The 22,633-nt window shown below is 43.6% G+C and overlaps 1 protein-coding gene across 1 annotated transcript in view; it reads right to left on the bottom strand.

The window, feature by feature from the left end:
* The window catches only part of CAT (catalase), a 345,988-nt gene that overhangs the window by 308,690 nt on the left and 14,665 nt on the right, over positions 1-22,633 (bottom strand). Inside the window, exons 6-9 of the mRNA XM_053720531.1 lie at positions 22,458-22,583; positions 15,110-15,301; positions 14,390-14,542; positions 14,036-14,174 (exon numbers count right to left, since the gene is read on the bottom strand). Of these exons, the coding sequence (XP_053576506.1) occupies positions 14,036-14,174; positions 14,390-14,542; positions 15,110-15,301; positions 22,458-22,583 (610 nt within the window). The remainder of the gene's footprint in view (positions 1-14,035; positions 14,175-14,389; positions 14,543-15,109; positions 15,302-22,457; positions 22,584-22,633) is intronic.

The following is a 22,633-nucleotide window of genomic DNA, read 5'->3' as shown; positions in this document are numbered from 1 at the left end:
GAAAAGCAAATTTATGCTTACCTGATAAAATTGTTTCTTTTTAAAGACACGATGAGTCCACGGATTTTCATTCTTACTTGTGGGATACAATACCAAAGCTAGAGTACACGGATGATAAGGGAGGGACAATATAGGGAACCTAAACGGAAGGCACCACTGCTTGAAGAACCTTTCTTGCAAAAACAGCCTTAGCCGAGGCAAAAGTATCAAATTTGTAAAATTTAGAAAAAGTGTGAAGAGAGGACCAAGTTGCAGCCTTGCAAATCTGTTCTACAGAAGCTTAATTTTTGAATGCCCATGAGGAAGCAACAGCCCTAGTGGAATGAGCTGTAACTCTTTCAGGAGGCTGCTGTCCAGCAGTCTCATATGCAAAACGGATGATACTCTTCAGCCAAAAAGAAAGAGGTAGCCGTAGCTTTCTGACCCTTACGTTTTCCAGAGAAAATGACAAACAAAGAAGACGACCAACGAAAGTCCTTAGGCGCTTGTAAATAAAATTTCAAAGCACGGACCATGTCCAAATTGTGCAAAACACGTTCCTTTTGAGAAGAAGGATTAGGACACAAGGAAGGAACAACAATCTCCTGATTAATGTTCCTGTCTGAAACAACCTTAGGAAGAAACCTTAGTTTAGTACATACATAGTAACATAGTAGATAAGGTTGAAAAAAGACTGAAGTCCATCGAGTTCAACCTATACAAATCTAAAATACTTACAAAAAGCTCCAGTTAAGCTTAAATAACCCCATTAAAATGTGACCCATTTAATACTAGCAATCATATCCATGAATTTTGTTTATATACAGAAATTTATCCAGACTATTTTTAAATTTATCTATGGTATTGGCATTCACTACCTCCTTTGGTAATGAGTTCCACAATTTTATTGCTCTTACAGTGAAAAAACGTTTCCATTGCAGGAGATTAAATCTCCTTTCCTCCAACCTTAAATTATGACCTCTTGTCAGAAACAATTTTCTTGGAATAAACAGAGCTTCTGCCATCTCTGTATATGGGCCTTGAATATATTTATATAAAATAATCATGTCACCTCTCAAGCGCCTTTTTTCTAAAGAAAACAGACCCAGTTTGGCTAGCCTCTCCTCATAGGTTAATTTCTCCAATCCCCTTATTAGCTTTGTGGCCCTTCTCTGAACTTTTTCTAGTTCTGCAATATCTTTTTTAGCAATTGGTCCCCAGAACTGCACTCCTAACTCAAGGTGAGGTCTTACCAGGGCTTTATATAATGACAGAATTATGCTTTCCTCGCTTGAATCAATGCCTCTTTTAATACATGCTAGTATCTTATTAGCCTTTGAAGCCGCTGCCCTGAATTGTGCACCCATCTTTAGCTTGTTATCTATTACTACTCCCAAATCCCTTTCCTCCTGTGTTTGGCTAAGTCTTGACCCATTTAAAAAATACGTAGCCTGCTTATTTTTACTTCCAAAATGTAGAACCTTGCATTTTTCCGTATTAAATCTCATTTTCCATTCACTTGCCCATAGTTCTAATTTTAGCAAATCCCTTTGTAAAGAGAGTTCGTCCTGCTCTGACCTTATGACCTTACTTAACTTAGTATCATCTGCAAAAATAGAGATGTTGCTATTTAATCCTTGCTCCAAGTCATTTATAAAAATATTAAAAAGAGCAGGGCCCAGTACTGATCCCTGGGGGACACCACTGATTACCTTTGTCCAATCTGAGTATGATCCATTTACTACTACTCGTTGCTCCCTATCTTTTATCCAGTTATTTATCCATGAGATAACATTTTCAGCTATTCCCAGTCTCTTAATTTTGTGCATTAATCTCTCATGTGGCACTGTATCAAATGCCTTTGCAAAATCTAAGTATATCACATCAACTGATTCCCCTTTATCTATATTTTTACTTACTTCCTCATAGAATCTAATTAGATTAGTTTGACATGATCTATTTCTCCTAAAGCCATGCTGATTAGAACTCATAATCTTGTTTACACGAATATGCTCATCAATATAATCCCTTATAATCCCTTCAAATATCTTCCCCACTATTGATGTCAGACTAACTGGTCTATAGCTTCCTGGATCATCCCTGCTTCCCTTTTTGAAGAGTGGCACCACATCAGCTTTACGCCAATCCTGGGGTACCATGCCTGAGGATAATGAGTCTTGAAAAATTAAGAGTAAAGGTTTGTCTATAACAGTGCTAAGTTCCCTTAACACCCTTGGGTGTATTCCATCTGGGCCTGGAGTTTTATTTACCTTAATATTTTCCATTTTTTTCCTGATATTCTCTAAACAAAACCCAGTTAGTGGTATGGACTGGCATGTTCTATTCTGTTCCAAAGTATCATTCAATGGTTCCTCTCTTGTGTATACTGAAGAAAAAAAACTGGTTTAGTACCTCAGCCTTCTCCCTGTCATTATTTATCATGCTACCCTCCACGCATTTTAATGTACCTATATTATCCTTCTTAGATTTTTTGCTATTTATGTACTTAAAGAACCTTTTAGGGTTAGACTTAGAATCCTTGGCAATTAATTTTTCATTTTCAATTTTGGCTAATTTGATTGCTTTTTTGCATGCTTTGTTACATTCCTTATAAATGGAAAATAAGGTAAGGCGAATTGTATTGCAACGCCGAAAGCTCAGACACTCAAGCTGAAGAAATAGCAAGAAATAAAACTTTCAAAGATAACAACTTAATATCTAAGGAATGCATAGGCTCAAACTGAGCCCCTTGAAGAACTTTAAGAACGAAATTCAAACTCCATGGAGGAGTAACTGGTTTGAACACAGGCCTGATCCTAACCAAGGCCTGACAAAAGGAATGAACATCTGGGACATCAGCCAGAGGCTTGTGTAACAAAATAGATAAGGCAGAGATCTGACCCTTTAGGGAACTTGCCGATAAACCCTTCTCCAATCTTGGAGAAAAGAAAAAATTCTGGGAATCCTAACTCTACTCCATGAGTAGCCCTTGGAATCACACCAATAAAGATTTATGCCATATCTTATTGTAAATCTTTCTAGTTACAGGCTTACGAGCCTGAATCAAGGTCTCTATGACCGAGTCAGAAAAAACTCGCTTGGATAGGATTAACCGTTCAATCTCCAAGCAGTCAGCTTCAGAGAAGCTAGATTTGGGTGAATGAAGGGCCCTTGGATGAGAAGGTCCTTCCTCAACGGAAGTCTCCAAGGTGGCATGGATGACATGTCCACCAGATCTGCATACCAAATCCTGCGAGCCCAAGCAGGAGCAATGAGGATCACCGGTGCCCTCTCCTGCTTGAGTCGAGCAATAACCAGAGGAAGAAGCGGAAATGGAGGAAACAGATGTGTAAGATCGAAGGACCAAGGAACTGAAAGGGCATCTACCAGTTCCGCCTGGGGATCCCTGGACCTCGATCCGTAACTCGGGAGCTTGGCATTCTGGCGAGATGCCATGAGATCCAACTCCGGCCGACCCCATTTGAGAATCAGGTTGGAGAACACCCCCGGATGGAGTTCCCACTCTCCCGGATGAAAAGTCTGCCTGCTCAGAAAATCTGCCTCCCAGTTGTCCACCCCTGGGATGTGGATTGCCGACAGATGACAAGAGTGGGCCGAATTATCATGGCTACCTCAGTCATCGCTAAGGAACTCCTCGTTCCTCCTTGAGTGACGTAAGCCACTGTCGTTATGTTGTCTGACTGGAATCTGATGAATTGGGCCGCAGTCAACTGAGGCCAGGCCAGGAGAACATTGAAGATTGCTCTCAGTTCCAGGATGTTGATAGGTCCACAGTCCCTGAGCCTTTAGGGAACCCCAGACAGCTCTTCACCCTAAAAGACTGGCGTCTGTTGTCACAATCACCCAGGAAGGTCTGCGAAAGCAGGTTCCCTGGGATAGATGATCCAGAGACAACCACCAATGAAGAGAGTCCCGTCTCCTGATCCAGGGATATTCGAGGAGACAAGTCTGCATAATCTCCATTCCACTGCCTGAGCATGTTTAGCTGCAGAGGCCTGAGGTGAAAACGAGCAAACGGGATGTCACCCTTGTCTTCGGGATTAAGGAACTCTTTTCCAGATTTACCTTCCACCCGTGAGTTCTCAGGAAGGATAGCACAATGTCGGTATGAGATCTTGCTTGTTGACAGGATGGCGCCTCAATCAGAATATCGTCCAGATAAGGCACCACCCTAATGCCTCGCGGTCTTAGAACCCCCAGCAGAGACCCTAGAACCTTTGTGAAAATTCTGGGTGCCGTGGCCAGACTGAAAGGAAGAGCCACAAACAAAGTGTTTATCCAGAAAGGCAAACCTCAGGAACAGGATGATCCCTGTGGATAGGAACATGTAGATATGCATCCTTTAAATCCACTGTCATCATAAATTGCCCCTCCTGGATCAATGGAAGAATGGTACAAATGGTTTCCATTTTGAATGAAGGAATTTTGAGAAACTTGTTTAGACTCTTGAGGTCTAATATAGGTCTGAAGGTTCCCTCTTTTTTGGGAACCACAAACAGATTTGAATAAAAACCCTGCCCCTGTTTGTGAACTGGAACAATTACTCTCAGAGAGGAGATGTCTCTTACACAATGTAAGAATGCAGATAATCTTGAAAGAAGAAATCTTCCTCTGGGAAGAAAGCTTAATGAATTCCAGTTTGTATCCCTGAGAGACACTATTTCTACTGCCCAGGGATCCTGGACGTCCCAAACCCAAGCCTGAATGAAGAATGAGAGCCTGCCCCCTACCAAATCTGGTCCCGGATTGGGGGCCCGCCCTTCATGCTGTTTTGGATTCAACAGCAGGCTTCTTGGATTGTTTACCCTTGTTCCACGACAGATTGGGTCTCCAAGTAGACTTAGATTGCGAATAGTTCCCTTCCTGTTTAGAGGAGGAAGGGAAAGAATTTCCTTTGAAGTTTTGAAAGGAACGAAAATTACTTTGTCGTCCTTTCTGTTTATTTCTCTTATCCTGAGGAAGGAGATGACCCTTGCCTCCTGTGATATCAGAGATAATTTCCTTCAGACCTGGTCCAAACAAGGTCTACCCCTTGTAAGGAATTGCCAGAAGCTTAGACTTTGAGGACACATCCGCAGACCAAGGTTTTAACCATAAGGATCTGTGGGCTAGGATAGAAAACCCCGAACTCTTAGATGCCAATTTAGTAAATTGCAGAGAAACATCTGTAATAAAAGCATTAGCTAACTTTAGAGCTTTAATCCTATCCTGGATCTCCTCTAAAGTGGTCTCAGTTCTGAGAGACTCTGACAGAGCATCAAACCAATAAGCTGCTGCACTAGTGACAGTACCAATGCACGCAGCCGGCTGCAATAGCAGACCCTGGTGAACAAATCTTTTTAAGTAGACCCTCCAACTTCTTGTCCATGGGATCTTTAAAAGCACAGCTATCCTCAATGAGAATAGTCGTTCGCTTGGCTAGGGTGGAAATAGCTCCTTCCAACTTAGGAACTGTCTGCCAAGTTTCCCTGAAAGCGCCCGCTATAGGAAACCTCTTGAAAATAGGAGATGAGGAAAAAGGAATACCTGGTCTCTCCCATTTCTTGGAAATAATCTCTGAAGTTCGTTTAGGTACTGGAAAAACGTCTGAGTAAGAAGGAACCTCAAAATAGCTGTCCAATTTACTCGACTTCTCAGGAACGACTACTACTGTAGAGTCAGTCGTCTAAAGTCACCAAAACCTCCCTGAGTAAAAGGCGGAGGTGTTCTAGTTTATACCTGAAAGATACAACCTCCGAATCAGTCAACTTTCTGAATCTGAAATTTCGCCTTCAGATAGGACCGCCATACCCTCTAACTCAGTTCCCTGGGAGGGTACATCTGAGATAGCCATCATTGCATCAGAAACCTCACTGACAACATGGTTGTCCTTCCTCTTACGTTTGCCTTGTAACATAGGAAAGGCAGATATCGCATCAGAAATTGTAGAAGACCTAAGCGCAGCCATGTCCTTTAAGGTAATTGCAGCGGGAGCTAGAGCAGAAGTACAGGGCACTGCTTGTGCCGACGTTAAATCTTGGGACGCTTGGGGAGAAAGCTGCGGCATACTCTGCATCTCATCATTAGAGTCCTGAGAAGCCTCCGCCTTTGAAAAATTTTGTTTATGAAAAATATTTTCCTTATAACTTAAAGCCCTCAATACATGAGACAAAAAGGGATTGGTGGTTCCACATTAGCATCCAAACACATGGAGCAAGTAACATTTTGCACTGCTCCTATGTCCATACTCAAATACAAAAGTAAAAATCCTTTTTTAAAAAAAAAACAAAAAAAAACTCGTTACTGTCTCTAAGAAAATAAATAAAAACGTAGATAGATTACATATGGCCAAAGCAAATCAAATAATTAACAAAATATTTGATGACAGAAAAAATGTCAAAAAAGAAAACATTGTCTCTAAACTTTAAAACCCTAACTTTTTTACTGTGAAGCAGAAAAACGTTCCCAATAGATAAATAAAAACTAAAAGCTGACACCTATACACCTCAGCAACTCTGCTGAGGTGCCTACCTGCCACCAGACTTGCTCCCTGACCGGAACACTTGATTGCCTCTTATTAGATGAAGAGCACGATCCGGACACACAGGAGCTCACAAACTCTACAACCGCCTGTCCGATTTTTCTGAAAGACATGCGGTAGTAGAGCTACATGAACAGCATCCACCTCAGTCGGCTGAAAACTGCGCAATAAACACACAGCAGCGCGTGAAAATGAGGCCCCGCCCATCATGGGCGTAACTTCTCCCAATTACTTTACAATGGAGAAAAAATACGTAGGAACCTTAACCACCATAAAAAATGAAAAGGAACCAAAACATTTCAAACTGCCCTTCACAGATAAATCTTGCAAAATACTATAAGCTTTCTCCCAGCCCCAGTGCCTGTACTCGTAGCTGTCAAAAACTGGACCCTCCATACAAGAAGGATTCAAGTCCCACATAAGAAGCCCATAATGAGTTCAAATTAAGATTGAAATTAAGTTTAAGTGCCCACATTAATCTGAGTCCGCTCCCCAGAATGTACAAAGTTAGAACTTACCTTAAATGCTGTCCAACAGCAGGACAGTCCAGCAGGTTTAAGAGGCTCTCTCCCTCCCATAGCCCTGTGGAATAAGATAAGCCTGAGTTAAATGTGCCTAGGCTATCTGCATTAGGGCAGCATCAATATATAGGAGGCGCAGTGAGAATTATGTCCCACCAGTTCCTATTGCTCTAAAGCCACCAAGAGCTCTACTGTAGAGACCGATACGGACTACGGCTACACCCTAGAACAGAGCAGCACTCTCTGCCACTACTTTAAAAATAAACTCTTGATTGAATAATCTATACTAACACCTCACTTTACCTCTTCCTATCACTAATGTAGGCAAAGATAATGACTGGGGTGGGAGGGAGGGGAGAAGCTATATATAGCAGCTCTGCTGAGGTGCTCTTTGCCTCCTCCTGCTGACCAGGAGGTGAAATCCCACAAGGATGAAAATCCATGGACTTATGTCTTTAAAAAGAAATAAACTTAAAGGGACACTGAACCCAAATGTTTTCTTTCGTGATTCAGATAGAGCATGCAATTTTAAACAACTTTCTAATTTACTCCTGTTATCAATTTTTCTTCGTTATCTTCCTATCTTTAGTTAAAAAAAACTCTGGACAGCACTTTTTTATTGGTGGATGAATTTATCCACCAATCAGCAAGGACAATCTAGGTTGTTCACCAAAAATGGGCCGGCATCTAAACTTACATTCTTGCATTTCAAATAAAGATACCAAGAGAATGAAGAAAATTTAATAGGAGTAAATTAGAAAGTTGCTTAAAATATCATGCTCTATCTGAATCTTGAAAGAAAAAAAATGTGGGTTCTGTGTCCCTTTAATATCTAAAGGAAAGAATAGGCTCAAATGGAGCCCCTTGAAGAACTGAGAATTAAATTCAGACTCCATGGATGAGTAACTGGTCTGAAAACACAGGCCTGCTCCTGACCAAGGCCTGACAAAATGATTGTACATCTGGGACATCTACCAGACGTTTGTGTAACAAAAAAAGAGAAAGTTTTTACCCTTTCACACCAATAGAGATAGTTACGCCATATCTTATGATAAATTTGTCTAGTGACAGGCTTACGAGCCTGAATCATGGTCACAATGACTGAATCAGAAAACCTGCGCTTGGATAATATTAAGTGTTCAATCTCCAAGCAGTCAGTTTTAGATAAACCAGATTTAGGTGAAGGAGGGGCCCTTGAATTAGGTCCTTCGAAGGTCCTTCCTCAACGAAAGTCTCCAAGGTGGCAGAGATGACATGTCCACCAGATCTGCATACCAAATCCTACTAGGCTAAGTCGGTGCTATGAGGGTCACCAAAGCCCTCTCCTGCTTGATTTGAGCAATAACCCGAGGAAGAAAAGTAAAAGGAGGAAAAAGCTGGAGAACACTTCCGGATTGAGTTCTCCCCCGGATGAAAGGTCTGCATGCTCAGGAAATCCGCCTCCCAGTTGTTCCACCCCTGGGATGTGGACCGCCAACAAGGCAGCGAGAATGGGCCTCCACCCACTGAATTATTTTGGATACCACTGTTATCGCTAAGGAACTCCTCGTTCCTCCCTGATTGATGTAAGCCACTTACGTCATTTTGACTGGAACCTGATAAACTGGACCAAGGCTAACTGAGACCAGGCCAGAAGAACAATGTAAATCGCTCTCAGCTACAGAATGTTTATAGGAAGAACAGACTCTGGCTGAATCCAAACCCCCTGAGCCCTTAGAGCAGTGATTGTGATTAACCTTTTTTTAGCCGTGGCACACTTTTTTACATTAAAAAATCCTGTGGCACACCACCATCCCATTTAAAAAAAAATATCACACATTGTAGCCTAATACAGCATATATATATATATATATATATATATATATATATATATATATATATACACACACAAACACACACACACTGTATGTATTGTGCTGTTATGCCATGCCTCCTACAAACTACCCCTGCACTGGGAGTAAAAAACAAGCAAAGTTTAAAAAATATGTCACACTGTTGGCAGTCTGCCGTGGCACACTTGAGGATCTCTCACGGCACACTAGTTTGCCACGGCACACTAGTTTGCCACGGCACACTGGTTGAAAAACACTGCCTTAGAGCCCCAGACCGCTCCCCACATTAGAAGGCTGGCGTCTGTTGTCCCAATCACCCAAGATGGTCTGCGAAAGCAGGTTCTCTGGGAGAGATGATCCAGAGACAACCACCATTGAAAAGAATCCTTTGTCTCCTACTCCAGTAGTATTTGAAGAGACAAATCTGTATAATCTCCGATCCATTGCCTGAGCATGCCTAACTGCAGAGGTCTGAGATGGGACAGAGCAAACGGAATGATGACCATTGCCGCCACTATCAGCCCGATTACCTCCATGCACTGAGCCACTGAAGGCCGATGAGTGGACTGAATGACAAGACAAGTATTGATAATCTCTGATTTCCCGACATCCTGTCAGAAAAAAATCAGCATTGATATGTAATTATTATGTTTCCCAGAAAGTTACCCTTGTGCATGGGACTAAGGAACTCTTTTCCAAATCTACCTTCCACCCGTGAAATCGCAGGAAGGATAACACCATGTCCGTGTGAAATCTTGCTTGCTGTAAGGATGGCGCCTGGACTAGGGTGTTGTCCAGACAGGACGCCACTGCAATGCCCCAAAACCGAATTACCGCCCACAGCGATCCAAGAGTCTGTGAAAACTCAGAGCTGTTGCAAGCCTGAAAAGAAGAGCCATGAACCGTAAGCATTTGTCCAGAAGGGCAAACCTTAGAACTGCAACGATTCATGAGAATGGCACCTGAAGGTACGCGTCCTCTACATCCACTGTTGTCATAAATTGACCCTCTTTGATCAAGGGAAGAAAGGAACAAATAGCTTCCATCCTGAAGGACGGTATACCACGAAATTTGTTTAGACTCTTGAGATGTAAAAAGTGGTCTGAAGGTTCCCTCTTTTTTGGGAACCACAACCCGATTGGGATACAAAACCCAGACCCTGTACCTGTATTGGAACTGGAACAATCACTCCCAGGTCTGAGAGGTCTCCTACGCAATGTAAGAACACCTCTCCTTTTGTCTGATCTGCAGATAATCCTAAAAGCAGAAACCTGCCTCTGGGAGGAAAACTTTTGAACTCCAAATTGTATCCCTGGGACACTAATTTCTATTGCCCAGGGATTCTGAACATCTCGAACCCAAGCTTGAGTGAAGACGGAAAGTCTGTCCCCTACAAGATCCGATCCCGGATAGGACATGTCCTTCATGCTGTTCTTGATTCAACAGCAGGCCATTTGGATTTTTTTTTCTCGAAATTCTTTAAATTTCAAGAAATTAATTCCGTCAAGCCGGGTCCCAACAAGGTCTTCCCATTGTAAGGAATCGCTAAAAGCTTAGACTTGCAGCATACATCCGTAAAACAAGGCTCTAACCATAAGGCTTTGTGAGCTGGAACAGAGAAACCTGAAACCTATGCTCCCAGTTTGATAACTTGAAGGCAAGAATTTGAAATAAAGGAATTAGCCAATTTGAAAGCTTTTATCCTATCCTGGATTTTATCCATGGGAGTTTGACTTAGTAGCATCAGACAACGCATCAAACCAATATGCCGTTGCACTAGTGACGGTAGCAAAGTACCCAGCTGGCTGCCATTGTAAGTCCTGGTGTACATCCCTTTCCCAACTATCCTCTAAGGGTATAGAAGTTCTCTTAGCTAAGCTGGAAACTACTCCTTCCACCCTAGGGAATGTTTGCCCAGCCTCCTTATCCGAGTCGGTTATGGGAAACATCTTTTTAAATATAGGGAATGCTGTCTCTTCTGTTTCTTATAAATCACTGGACGCACTAGGATAGATTACACCGGTAGTGTCGGAATCAATCAGGTTAGCTAAAACCTCCTAAAGTAACAAATGGAGATGTACAAGCTAAAAAAAAAAACGGAATGAGTCATTGAAGGCACAACTATCCTCTATAGGAATAGTAGGTCTCTTAGCTAAAATGGAAAGGCACCCTCCACCTTGGGAACTGTTTGTTAGGCCTCCTTAATAGAGGCAGCTATGGGAAACCCTGTCGAGGAAGTAACCTCAAAATATTTGTTCAGCTTACTGGACTTCTTAGGAACAACTACCGTTGAGTCGCTGTCGTCCAAAGTAGCTAAAACCTCCTTAAATAACAGACTGAGGTGTTCTAGCTTAAACCTGATACCACCTCAGTATCGGCAGGGGGAATTACACTTTCTGAATCTGAAACTTCGCCTTCAGATGCTACTACAGTATCCTCCTCCTCAGGCCTCTGGGAGGGGACTTCTGAAATCGCTCAGAAACCTCGCTTACAAATCTTATTTTCCTCTTATGCTTTCCCTGCAACATTGGAAAAGCAGATAACGCATCAGAAAATGTAGAAGACATGAGAAGCGATGTCTCTTAAAGTAACTCCAGCGGGAGCTATTGCGGAAGCGCAGGGCACTGCTTGTGAGGGCGGCAAAATTTGGGACGCTTGATGAGACAGATGCGGCATATATTGAACCTCGCCATTAGACTTCTGGACAACATCCTCTTTAGAAAGATTTTGGCTCTGAAAAAATCTCTCTATAGCTTAGAGTCCTCTCAATACATGAGGAACAGAAAAGGGATTGGTGGTTCCACGTTTGCATCAAAACACAAGGAGCAAGTGACATCTTGCAATGCCCCTTGGTCCAGTCTGATCACAATGACAATTATGAAATAAAACTTTTAATTTTGTAACAAAAATTTTTAAGTGTAAAAACGTTACTGTGCCTTTAAATTTTAAAAGTGCAACTTTTTTTTTTTTTTACTGCACAAGTAAAAACGTATGTGAATGACTAAAACCAATTAAATAATGCCCTTTTTACTGGTTAGGCAACGATCCAGACTCAACAGGGATACGTCACAGCTCTATCCGTTCCGAGAAACGCATGTATTAGTAAGAACTATGCGCTTCTAGGCAGAGACTGAAATTTCCTGCTCCGGTAATCTATAAACACGGAAGCGCAGTGAAAAGGCGTGCAATCAGAAGCCCCGTCCCTTGTGGGCGTTTCTAACAGCAATCTCCTCTCCCAGTCAGCATTTTGATTCAAATAAGCCACCGTGTGAGATAAAACCACCAAGCAATATAACCTCCATGTTTCCTAGCCCCAGTGCCTGCTTAATACTGCATTGTTCCCTCAGGCTCTGAAAGTTTGTATGTCCCAACAAACAAGGTGCACAAATGGAACCCCTGCCCCTTGTGGGCGTCTCTAACCGCAACCTCCTCTCCCGGTCGGCATTTTGTTTTAAATAAGCCATTGTGTGAGTTAAAACCACAAAGCCATAAAACGTCCATGTCTCCTAGCCCCAGTGCCTGCTTAATACTGCATTGTTCCCTCAGGCTCTGAAAGTTTGTATGTCCCAACAAACAAGGTGCACAAATGGAACCCCTGCCCCTTGTGGGCGTCTCTAACCGCAACCTCCTCTCCCGGTCGGCATTTTGTTTTAAATAAGCCATTGTGTGAGTTAAAACCACAAAGCCATAAAACGTCCATGTCTCCTAGCCCCAGTGCCTGCTTAATACTGTATTGCTCCCTCAGACACAGAGTTTGTATGTCCCAACAACCAAAAGACTATCCTATGAGCCTTTTGATTGTTATGTGTGTGAGAAGTAAAGTGCTCCCTTTTGCTCTGAGTGTAATTAGCCCCAGAATAACAAAGTGGCACTTACCTCATATGTCTGCCTTACAGTGAGGCAATAGATAATTAATAATGTTCATTAAAGTGACTTACAGTGAGGCAGTCCATCAGGTTTAAGAGGTCCTCTCCCTCCCATGGACCTGTGAAAAAAGGAGAAGTTCCTGAGTAAATATCCCTCAGGTATTCTGGATTTAGGGCAGCATACATTATATGGTGAGTGAGAATTATGTCCCACCAGTTCCCATTGCTCTAAAGCCTCCAAAGCTCTTCTAAGAGACTGATATGGACTACAGCTATACCCTAGAACAAAGCAGCACAATCTTGCACTACTTTAAAAATAATAAACTTGATTGAAGAATCTAATCTAACACCACTTTACCTCTTCCTATCACTAACGTAGGCAAAGAGAATGACTGGAGTGGGAGGGAAGGGGGGAGCTATTTAACAGCTCTGCTGTGGTGCTCTTTGCTGCCTCCTGCTTACCAGGAGGTAAATATCCCATTAGTAATTAAGAAGATCCGTGGATTAAAAAAGAAATTTGATTAATAACAGGGGCACTTTAATTCATCAAAATTTACATTTCACTCGTGTTGTGAAAATACTTACCTTTTAATATTCACAGCCGCTGCGTCGCCTCCTCCGCCCGTCGCAAAGCCTCTTCCTGGGTCTAAAATGAGGAATCCAGCTTCCTCCAATCACGGCATTGAATCAGACACCGATTCCCCCGGGGATAAAGCCTTGATTGGATGACGACCGATCAGTCATTTCTGACGTAGGAAGAGGCTCGACCGGGGGAAGCTGGAGCGGCTGTCAAGATTAAAAGTTAAGTATTTTCACAACACGATTGAAATGTAAATTTTAAATTTTGATGAATTAAAGTGCCCCTGTTTTAAATCGAATTTTTAAAAACCGGGCACTTTATCATCAAAATTTACATTCACTTTACTTACATGGGCATTGTGTATACGCGAGCGACTGTATACATGGGCATAGTGTTTTTGCAGTGTGTATGTGTATTGTGTGAGTAAAAAGCTTCATTGCTACAATCTGCATTATCATTAAAAGTACAAATTTTCCCCTAGAGCACAAAGCTTTAAAATCATAATTAATGGAGATAGCTAGAAACAGGAGATTGACGTCTTACATTGGTATGTGTTGAGGAAACTGATAAATCAATAGTAACAAGCGTTATGCATTGCTACAATGCAACAAGTTATGGTAAGAAAAGATTTCCTATAATTCCTGCTTGCATCACGGCTGTATAGGAATCCTGCAGCTAGTACGCACAAGATGCCATTAGTGTGGAAGAAGCATTACCCTGGTTGTCATTAAAACACATTGGTCCGTCCCGCTGGTAATTGGCGACACGAGCCTTGTATGGGCAATTCACTGGTAACTGCAGGTAGTTTGCCCCGAGTCTGTGTCTGTGCGTATCTGGGTAGGAAAACAACCTCCCCTAAAACAGGAGAATAAATGTTTTAGTTTCAAAGACACAAAATGCTGAGGCCAATATGTGCTGAATATATGGCAGCTCCCTATTCTTACTGATCGCAACTTGCAGGAAAAAAAGCAACACTATGGCCTGCAGTATAAATGTCTGGATACGCTAGATCTAACAGTTCAGGTTATGCTCCCAGACCATTATCTGCTGGGGTGCAGCTCTATATTCACCTGCAGCATCTTATCCGGGCTGGGCTCAATGCCAGGGGGCATGTTGCTTGGATCAAATGCCGCCTGCTCCACTTCTACAAAATAGTTCACCGGGTTCCTGTTTAGCACCATCTTGCCCACAGGGATAAGGGGGTAGTCCTTGTGAGGCCAGATCTGGAAAACAAACATTTTACCATTTTGTTTCTATATGAACGCGACCAGTAGGGTCATAGCAGCATGAACACATCATAGAAATCATTTATATTAGCCAGACCCTCAGGTGAAGCAACAGCATCTGTAAGCAATTCACTAAATTAAATGCAGAGCATTAAATGTTGGGCTTTTCTTAGATGCCATTTACCAGCTTCAGAGGGTATGAACATCTTTCTAGGGATTTAACTCCTTCACACTTAGGATATTCCTTGCCGTCCTAACAGCACTGGGCTTTAATGCCGAAGGAGGACATGGGACGTACTACCTTATAAGGTGTCCTGCAGCCTCCCCCTATTGATGAATGAAAGATCGCACTGTGGTGTGCCTAGCAACGTAGGCAGTCTCCCATGATCCAATCCCGGCCTTGAAAACACGTCATTGCATTGACAATCACGTGATTTCTTTTTTGCAGTAAGTTTTGACATTGGAACTTTATTCCAATGTTAAACACCTGTGCCGGGCACAAAGGTGTTAACAAAAAGGCATTGATTGGAGGCAAGATGTCACATAACAAAAACACAAACTTACTTTGGTCAGATCAAACGGATTGAAAGGGAACTTCTCTGCTTGTTCGAAGGTCATGACCTGGATGTAGAAAGTCCAGGATGGGAAGTTCCCTGTGGCAATTGCTTCATAGAGGTCGTGAATGCCATAATCAGGGTCAGATGCAGCAAGATGATTTGCTTCTTCCACTGTGAGGTTTCGGATGCCCTGGTCAGTCTAGAATTACACAGCACGGTTAGAGTGGCACAGCAAACTTGCATTAGGTTACTCAGTTACAGAAACGTATCCCTAGACAGTCTGATGCTGAATGAACCACTTATTGAAACCCTGGATCTTTCTGGGGTTACACTCTGTGCCCATACATGTAAGTTCTTGTACTTACCAGGCGGTGAGAATTACTAACAAGTATCTATCGGGAGCTTATACATTTTAAACAACTTTCTATTTTACTCATCACATTTTCTTCATTCTCTTAGTATCTTTGGTTGAAAGGCAGGGATGTATGCTAAGGAGCCAGTCCATTTCTGCAGCATTATATGGCAGCAGTTTTACAAGAATAGTAGATGGCAGCACTATTTCCTGCCATTTAGTGCTTCAGATGCCTACCTAGGTATCCCTTCAACACAGAATATCATGGGAACAAAGCAAATTTGATAACAGAAGTCAACAGGGAACTTTTTTTTTTTTAAAACTGTATGATCTGTCTGAATCACTAAATCTTTTTTTGGTTAATATCCCTTTAAGACAATTTAAAATTTATTTTTCACCATAAAAGTAGCACATTGTACATCAAACAGACTTGTGTGATTGATGCCCGTTTATGATGCAGGGTTCCCCTGGCTCTTACCCAAGTCTGGTGGAGGCCGCGCTAATTTTAGATTTTTTTTTAATTTTTTTTTAACAGGGTGCAGAGTTGCCCTACCAGGATAAGTAGAGCAGCTGGAGCTCAGGGCTGTTCTGGAGCATGGGGTGCGCTATAGGTATCTCAGCTCCAGAAGAGTTTCTGGCAGGGAGCTTTTGGTTTTGACACCAAGACTTATGGAGAGGTGTTAAAGGTCTCCTACTGATCCCAGTCTGGTGCTTGGTTGTCCTGGCTTTTTGTCACTAGTTAGGCACCAAGACTTATGGAGAGGTGTTAAAGGTCTCCTATTGACACCAGACTGGTGCTTGGTTGTCCTGGCTTTTTGTCACTAGTTAGGCTTCATCTGGAATACTGTGTACAGTTCTGGAGACCATATCTTGAGAGGGATATAAATACACTAGAAATTGTCCAGTAGAGGCTACTAAATGCTACACAGTCTAAAATATAAAAATGTACAGTGGGGCAAAAAAGTATTTAGTCAGCCACCAATTGTGCAAGTTCTCCCACTTAAGAAGATGAGAGAGGACTGTAATTTTCATCATAGGTATACCTCAATTATGAGAGACAAAATGTGGAAACAAATCCAGACAATCACATTGTCTGATTTGGAAAGAATTTATTTGCAAATTATGGTGAAAAATAAGTATTTGGTCACCTACAAACAAGCAAGATTTCTGGCTCTCACAGACCTGTATCTTCTTCTTTAAGAGGCTCCTCTGTCCTCCACTCATTACCTGTATTAATGGCACCTGTTTGAACTTGTTATCAGTATAAAAAAAAGACACCTGTCCACAACCTCAGTCACACTCCAAACTCCACTATGGTGAAGACCAAAGAGCTGTCAAAGGACACCAGAAACAAAATTGTAGACCTGCACCAGGCTGGGAAGACTGAATCTGCAATAGGCTTGGTGTGAAGAAATCAACTTTGGGAGCAATAATTAGAAAATGGAAGACATACAAGACCACTGATAATCAACCTTGATCTGGGGCTCCACGCAAGATCTCACCCCGTGGGGTCAAAATGATCAAAAGAACGGTGAGCAAACATCCCAGAACCACACGGGGGGGACCTAGTTAATGACCTGCAGAGAGCTGGGACCAACGTAACAAAGGCTACCATCAGTAACACAATACGCCGCCAGTGACTCAGATCCTGCAGTGCCAGACATGTCCCCCTGCTTAAGCCAGTACATGTCCGGGCCCGTCTGAAGTATGCTAGAGAGCATTTGAATGATCCAGAAGAGGATTGGGAGAATGTCATATGGTCAGATGAAACCAAAGTAGAACTGTTTGTTAGAAACACAACTCGTCGTGTTTGGAGGAGAGAGAATGCCGAGTTGCAACCAAAGAACACCTTACCTACTGTGAAGCATGGGGGTGGCAACATCATGCTTTGGGGCTGTTTCTCTGCAAAGGGAACAGGACGACTGATCCATGTACATGAAAGAATGAATGCGGCCATGTATCGTGAGATTTTGAGTGCAAACCTCCTTCCATCAGCAAGGGCATTGAAGATGAAACGTGGCTGGGTCTTTCAACATGACAATGACCCCAAACACACCGCCAGGGCAACGAAGGAGTGGCTTCGTAAGAAGCATTTCAAGGTCCTGGAGTGGCCTAGCCAGTCTCCAGATCTCAACCCCATAGAAAACCTTTGGAGGGAGTTGAAAGTCCGTGTTGCCCAGCGACAGGCCCAAAACATCACTGCTCTAGAGGAGATCTGCATGCAGGAATGGGCCAACATACCAGCAACAGTGTGTGACAACCTTGTGAAGACTTACAGAAAACGTTTGACCTCTGTCATTGCCAGCAAAGGATATATAACAAAGTATTGAGATGAATTTTTGATATTGACCAAATACTTATTTTCCACCATAATTTGCAAATAAATTCTTTCCAAATCAGACAATGTGATTGTCTGGATTTGAATCCACATTTTGTCTCTCATAGTTGAGGTATACCTATGATGAAAATTACAGGCCTCTCATCTTCTTAAGTGGGAGAACTTGCACAATTGGTGGCGGACTAAGTACTTTTTAGCCCCACTGTACATAAGGCTATCCTAAGGAAACCTTAACATGCAATATGTATAGACTTGATTGGCCTTTTGGTTCTTATCTACCATCAAATTGTTTCTATGTCTCTATTGCTTTTCTGGTTCTGACCCCTGTTTATATCATGACATGCTTTAAGTCTTATGCCTAAATGTACGCTGATCTAATGACTGGTATTTTGGCTACTGATCTTTGTACTAAACCTTCTGTCTTCTCCCTTTGCTGTAACATTTGGTTCCTTATAGATACCCTTGTATTGAACTTACACCTGGCTTCTCAATGCTATTTTGGATTAACCCTGTGTGGTGACATCTGGGTCTATTTATCCAGTATCGACCTTGGCCTATTCTTGTAACTCGCATGCTTCCCATCTCCTGCAAGCTTGGTTACAGACCACAAACAAGGTAAACCTCTTATTGCCTTATAACTGAGCAGAATTACTTGCTCGTAATAGTCATCCAAACAGCAATCCCAATAGTCAAGTGTTTCCCAAACATAGTCCTCATGACCCTTAACAAGCCAGACGACATTTGTTATATCCTTAAAGGGACAGTCAACATTTCATTTAACATGATTGTATATTGAAAATAAAAAAACGAAGATGCGCCTGCACTATACCCCTCCTGCCTTGCTTCTTTCCTAATCAGCGTCGCTAACCACTCTAATAACCGGTAAATATGGCAGCCGACTCCCCCCACCGTTACGTAGCTGCCTTCTTCTTCAACTGATAAGCAAATCAGAATCCAGTCCTCTGACAGAAATTGCACGCGCATGGATTCTGATTTGCTTATCAGTTGAAGAAGAAGTCAGCTACGCAAAGGTGGGGGGAGATCGGCTGCCATATTTACCGGTTATTAGAGAGGTTAGCGACGCTGATTAGGAAAGAAGCAAGGCGGCAAGGCAGGAGGGGTATAGTGCAGGCGCAACTTCGGTTTTTTATTTTCAATAGACAATCATGTTAAATGAAGTGTTGACTGTCCCTTTAACTAGAGCACAGGTGAAATAAGCTCACCCATCAGCTGATTTTACCTGTGCTCTAGTTCAGATAGAATAAATATCTTGTCTGTTAAGGCTCCTGAGAACTGGAGTTGGCAAACACTGCAATAGTCGTACTAACCAGCAATCTCAATGGGCATAACTGACAATCATACCTATTGCAATCCTGATTTTAGTATTCTAAAAACAGATCAATTTTTAATATGTTATTAAAGTTAATCTTTCAGAGGAACATTTACAAAGCAGTTTGATTAGACACAATGTGTTTGCTAAGATGAAATGTACCACACAGGGTTAAACTGAGTCTATTTAAATCACTTGTGTATTTCTGGGGTTTCTGACATTTTAATGAACAGTCTAGTCAAAATTGAACTTTTATTATTCAGATATGGCATGCAATTTTAAACAACTTTCCAATTTACTTTTATCATCACATTTGGTTTCTTCTTGATATTTCTTTATTGAAGCGAAACCTAGGTATACTCATATTTGAACTCACTCCCGTGTAGTTATTTATGAGTCAGTTGTCAGCACTGATTGGCTAAAATGCAAGTCTTTCAAAATAACTGAGATAAGGGGGCATTCTGCATAACTGTGTTGGTTATGCAAAACTGGGGAATGGGTAATAGAATGGATTATCTATCTTTTTAAACAATAAAAATTCTGGAGTAGACTGTCCCTTTAATAGGATTGGTGATCAAACAAAACCGATAATTGGAAAACTATTTGCAGTGCACAAAAAAAAAAAAAAAAAAAAAGATACCTCTGCAATTTATGTACAAGTGACCAAAATGTGTGTGAAAACTTGAAAATGTTGTATACAAATACACAAACTCGCAAACTCACAAAGCTGCCCCCCACATACACAAACACCATACCCCCCACACACACACCCTTGCACCCTACCCCCCCCACACACACACCCTACCCCACCCCACCCTACCCCACCCCACCCACACACACAAGCACCCTACCCCACACACACACACAAGCACCCTACCCCCCCCACACACACAAGCACCCTACCCCCCCCACACACACAAGCACCCTACCCCCCACACACACACACACAAGCACCCTACCCCCCACACACACACACACAAGCACCCTACCCCCCACACACACACACACAAGCACCCTACCCCCCACACACACACACACAAGCACCCTACCCCCCCACACACACACACACAAGCACCCTACCCCCCACACACACACACACAAGCACCCTACCCCCCACACACACACACACAAGCACCCTACCCCCCACACACACACACAAGCACCCTACCCCACACACACACACACAAGCACCCTACCCCACACACACAAGCACCCTACCCCACACACACAAGCACCCTACCCCACACACACAAGCACCCTACCCCACACACACACACAAGCACCCTACCCCACACACACACACACGCACCCTACCCCACACACACACACACACAAGCACCCTACCCCACACACACACACACACAAGCACCCTACCCCACACACACACACACACAAGCACCCTACCCCACACACACACACACACAAGCACCCTACCCCACACACACAAGCACCCTACCCCACACACACAAGCACCCTACCCCACACACACAAGCACCCTACCCCACACACACACAAGCACCCTACCCCACACACACACAAGCACCCTACCCCACACACACACAAGCACCCTACCCCACACACACACAAGCACCCTACCCCACACACACAAGCACCCTACCCCACACACACAAGCACCCTACCCCACACACACACACACAAGCACCCTACCCCACACACACACACACAAGCACCCTACCCCACACACACACACACAAGCACCCTACCCACACACACACACACACACAAGCACCCTACCCCCACACACACACACACAAGCACCCTACCCCACACACACAAGCACCCTACCCCACACACACAAGCACCCTACCCCACACACACAAGCACCCTACCCCACACACACAAGCACCCTACCCCACACACACAAGCACCCTACCCCACACACACAAGCACCCTACCCCACACACACAAGCACCCTACCCCACACACACAAGCACCCTACCCCACACACACAAGCACCCTACCCCACACGCACCCTACCCCACACGCACCCTACCCCACACGCACCCTACCCCACACAAGCACACAAGCACCCTACCCCACACACACACAAGCACCCTACCCCACACACACACAAGCACCCTACCCCACACACACACAAGCACCCACCACACACACACAAGCACCCTACCCCACACACACACAAGCACCCTACCCCACACACACACAAGCACCCTACCCCACACACACACAAGCACCCACCACACACACACAAGCACCCTACCCCACACACACACAAGCACCCTACCCCACACACACACAAGCACCCTACCCCACACACACACAAGCACCCTACCCCACACACACACAAGCACCCTACCCCACACACACACAAGCACCCTAACCCCACACACACACAAGCACCCTAACCCCACACACACAAGCACCCTAACCCCACACACACAAGCACCCTACCCCACACACAAGCACCCTACCCCACACACAAGCACCCTACCCCACACACACACACAAGCACCCTACCCCACACACACACACAAGCACCCTACCCCACACACACAAGCACCCTACCCCACACACACACGCACCCTACCCCACACACACACGCACCCTACCCCACACACAAGCACCCTACCCCACACACAAGCACCCTACCCCACACACACACACAAGCACCCTACCCCACACACACACACAAGCACCCTACCCCACACACACACACAAGCACCCTACCCCACACACACACAAGCACCCTACCCCACACACACCGCCTGCCCACCCTCCCTACCCCCACACACTTGCCAAAAAACACATGCCATCCCCTCCACACACTCCCTCTGTTGCGCTAAGCCCCAGCTTTGCTATTTGTCAGTGCTAAGCTCTGGATACACTAAGTGCTAATGCTGCCCCCAGCAGCTCTATGTCAGCACTACCCCCTGCCATGCTAAGCTTCTGAGCTAATTGACATTGTGCTGAAGCAGGACCACCAAAATTAAAAATTTCTTGGATGTTCGCTCCAGAAAAGCTATACCTTAGAGAAGGAACTGTGGTCACTAGCCTTATCTGTGGACATAAGCCCAGATTGGCACATCCAAATAAGACAAATAGTGTGTGGAGTTTGGCTATAGAAAACTATAGCAGCTAAACAAATGTCTTGTAATTACAGTGTTTACTGTATCTGATAGTTGTTTAGGGCCAGTTACGTGAAAACTGACAGCATGAATCGGAACAAATTTCATAGCATTTATTTGTAAACCTAATGACCTGCAGTGTAGTCACAAATAGCATCACAGGCACTCAGGTTATAACGAGGCAAGGGAGCAGCTGTACACTTCTCATCAGGGCCTTCCTGTACGCACCTTGAAGTGGAATTTACAATACACTGCTTCATCTCTGCCATTCACCAGTTTGAAAGTGTGGGAGCCGTAGCCATTCATATGGCGATGACCATCCGGAATCCCCCGATCCGAAAACAGGAAGGAGACCTAGTAAAGACAGTGAGAATATTCCTGCTACAAACATTCAGTTGACATCA

Source organism: Bombina bombina, chromosome 7 (assembly GCF_027579735.1).
Source record: "Bombina bombina isolate aBomBom1 chromosome 7, aBomBom1.pri, whole genome shotgun sequence".
Taxonomy (NCBI): domain Eukaryota; kingdom Metazoa; phylum Chordata; class Amphibia; order Anura; family Bombinatoridae; genus Bombina; species Bombina bombina.
Note: the sequence above shows the minus strand (reverse complement) of the source record. Positions and strands in the feature narration are given on the sequence as shown.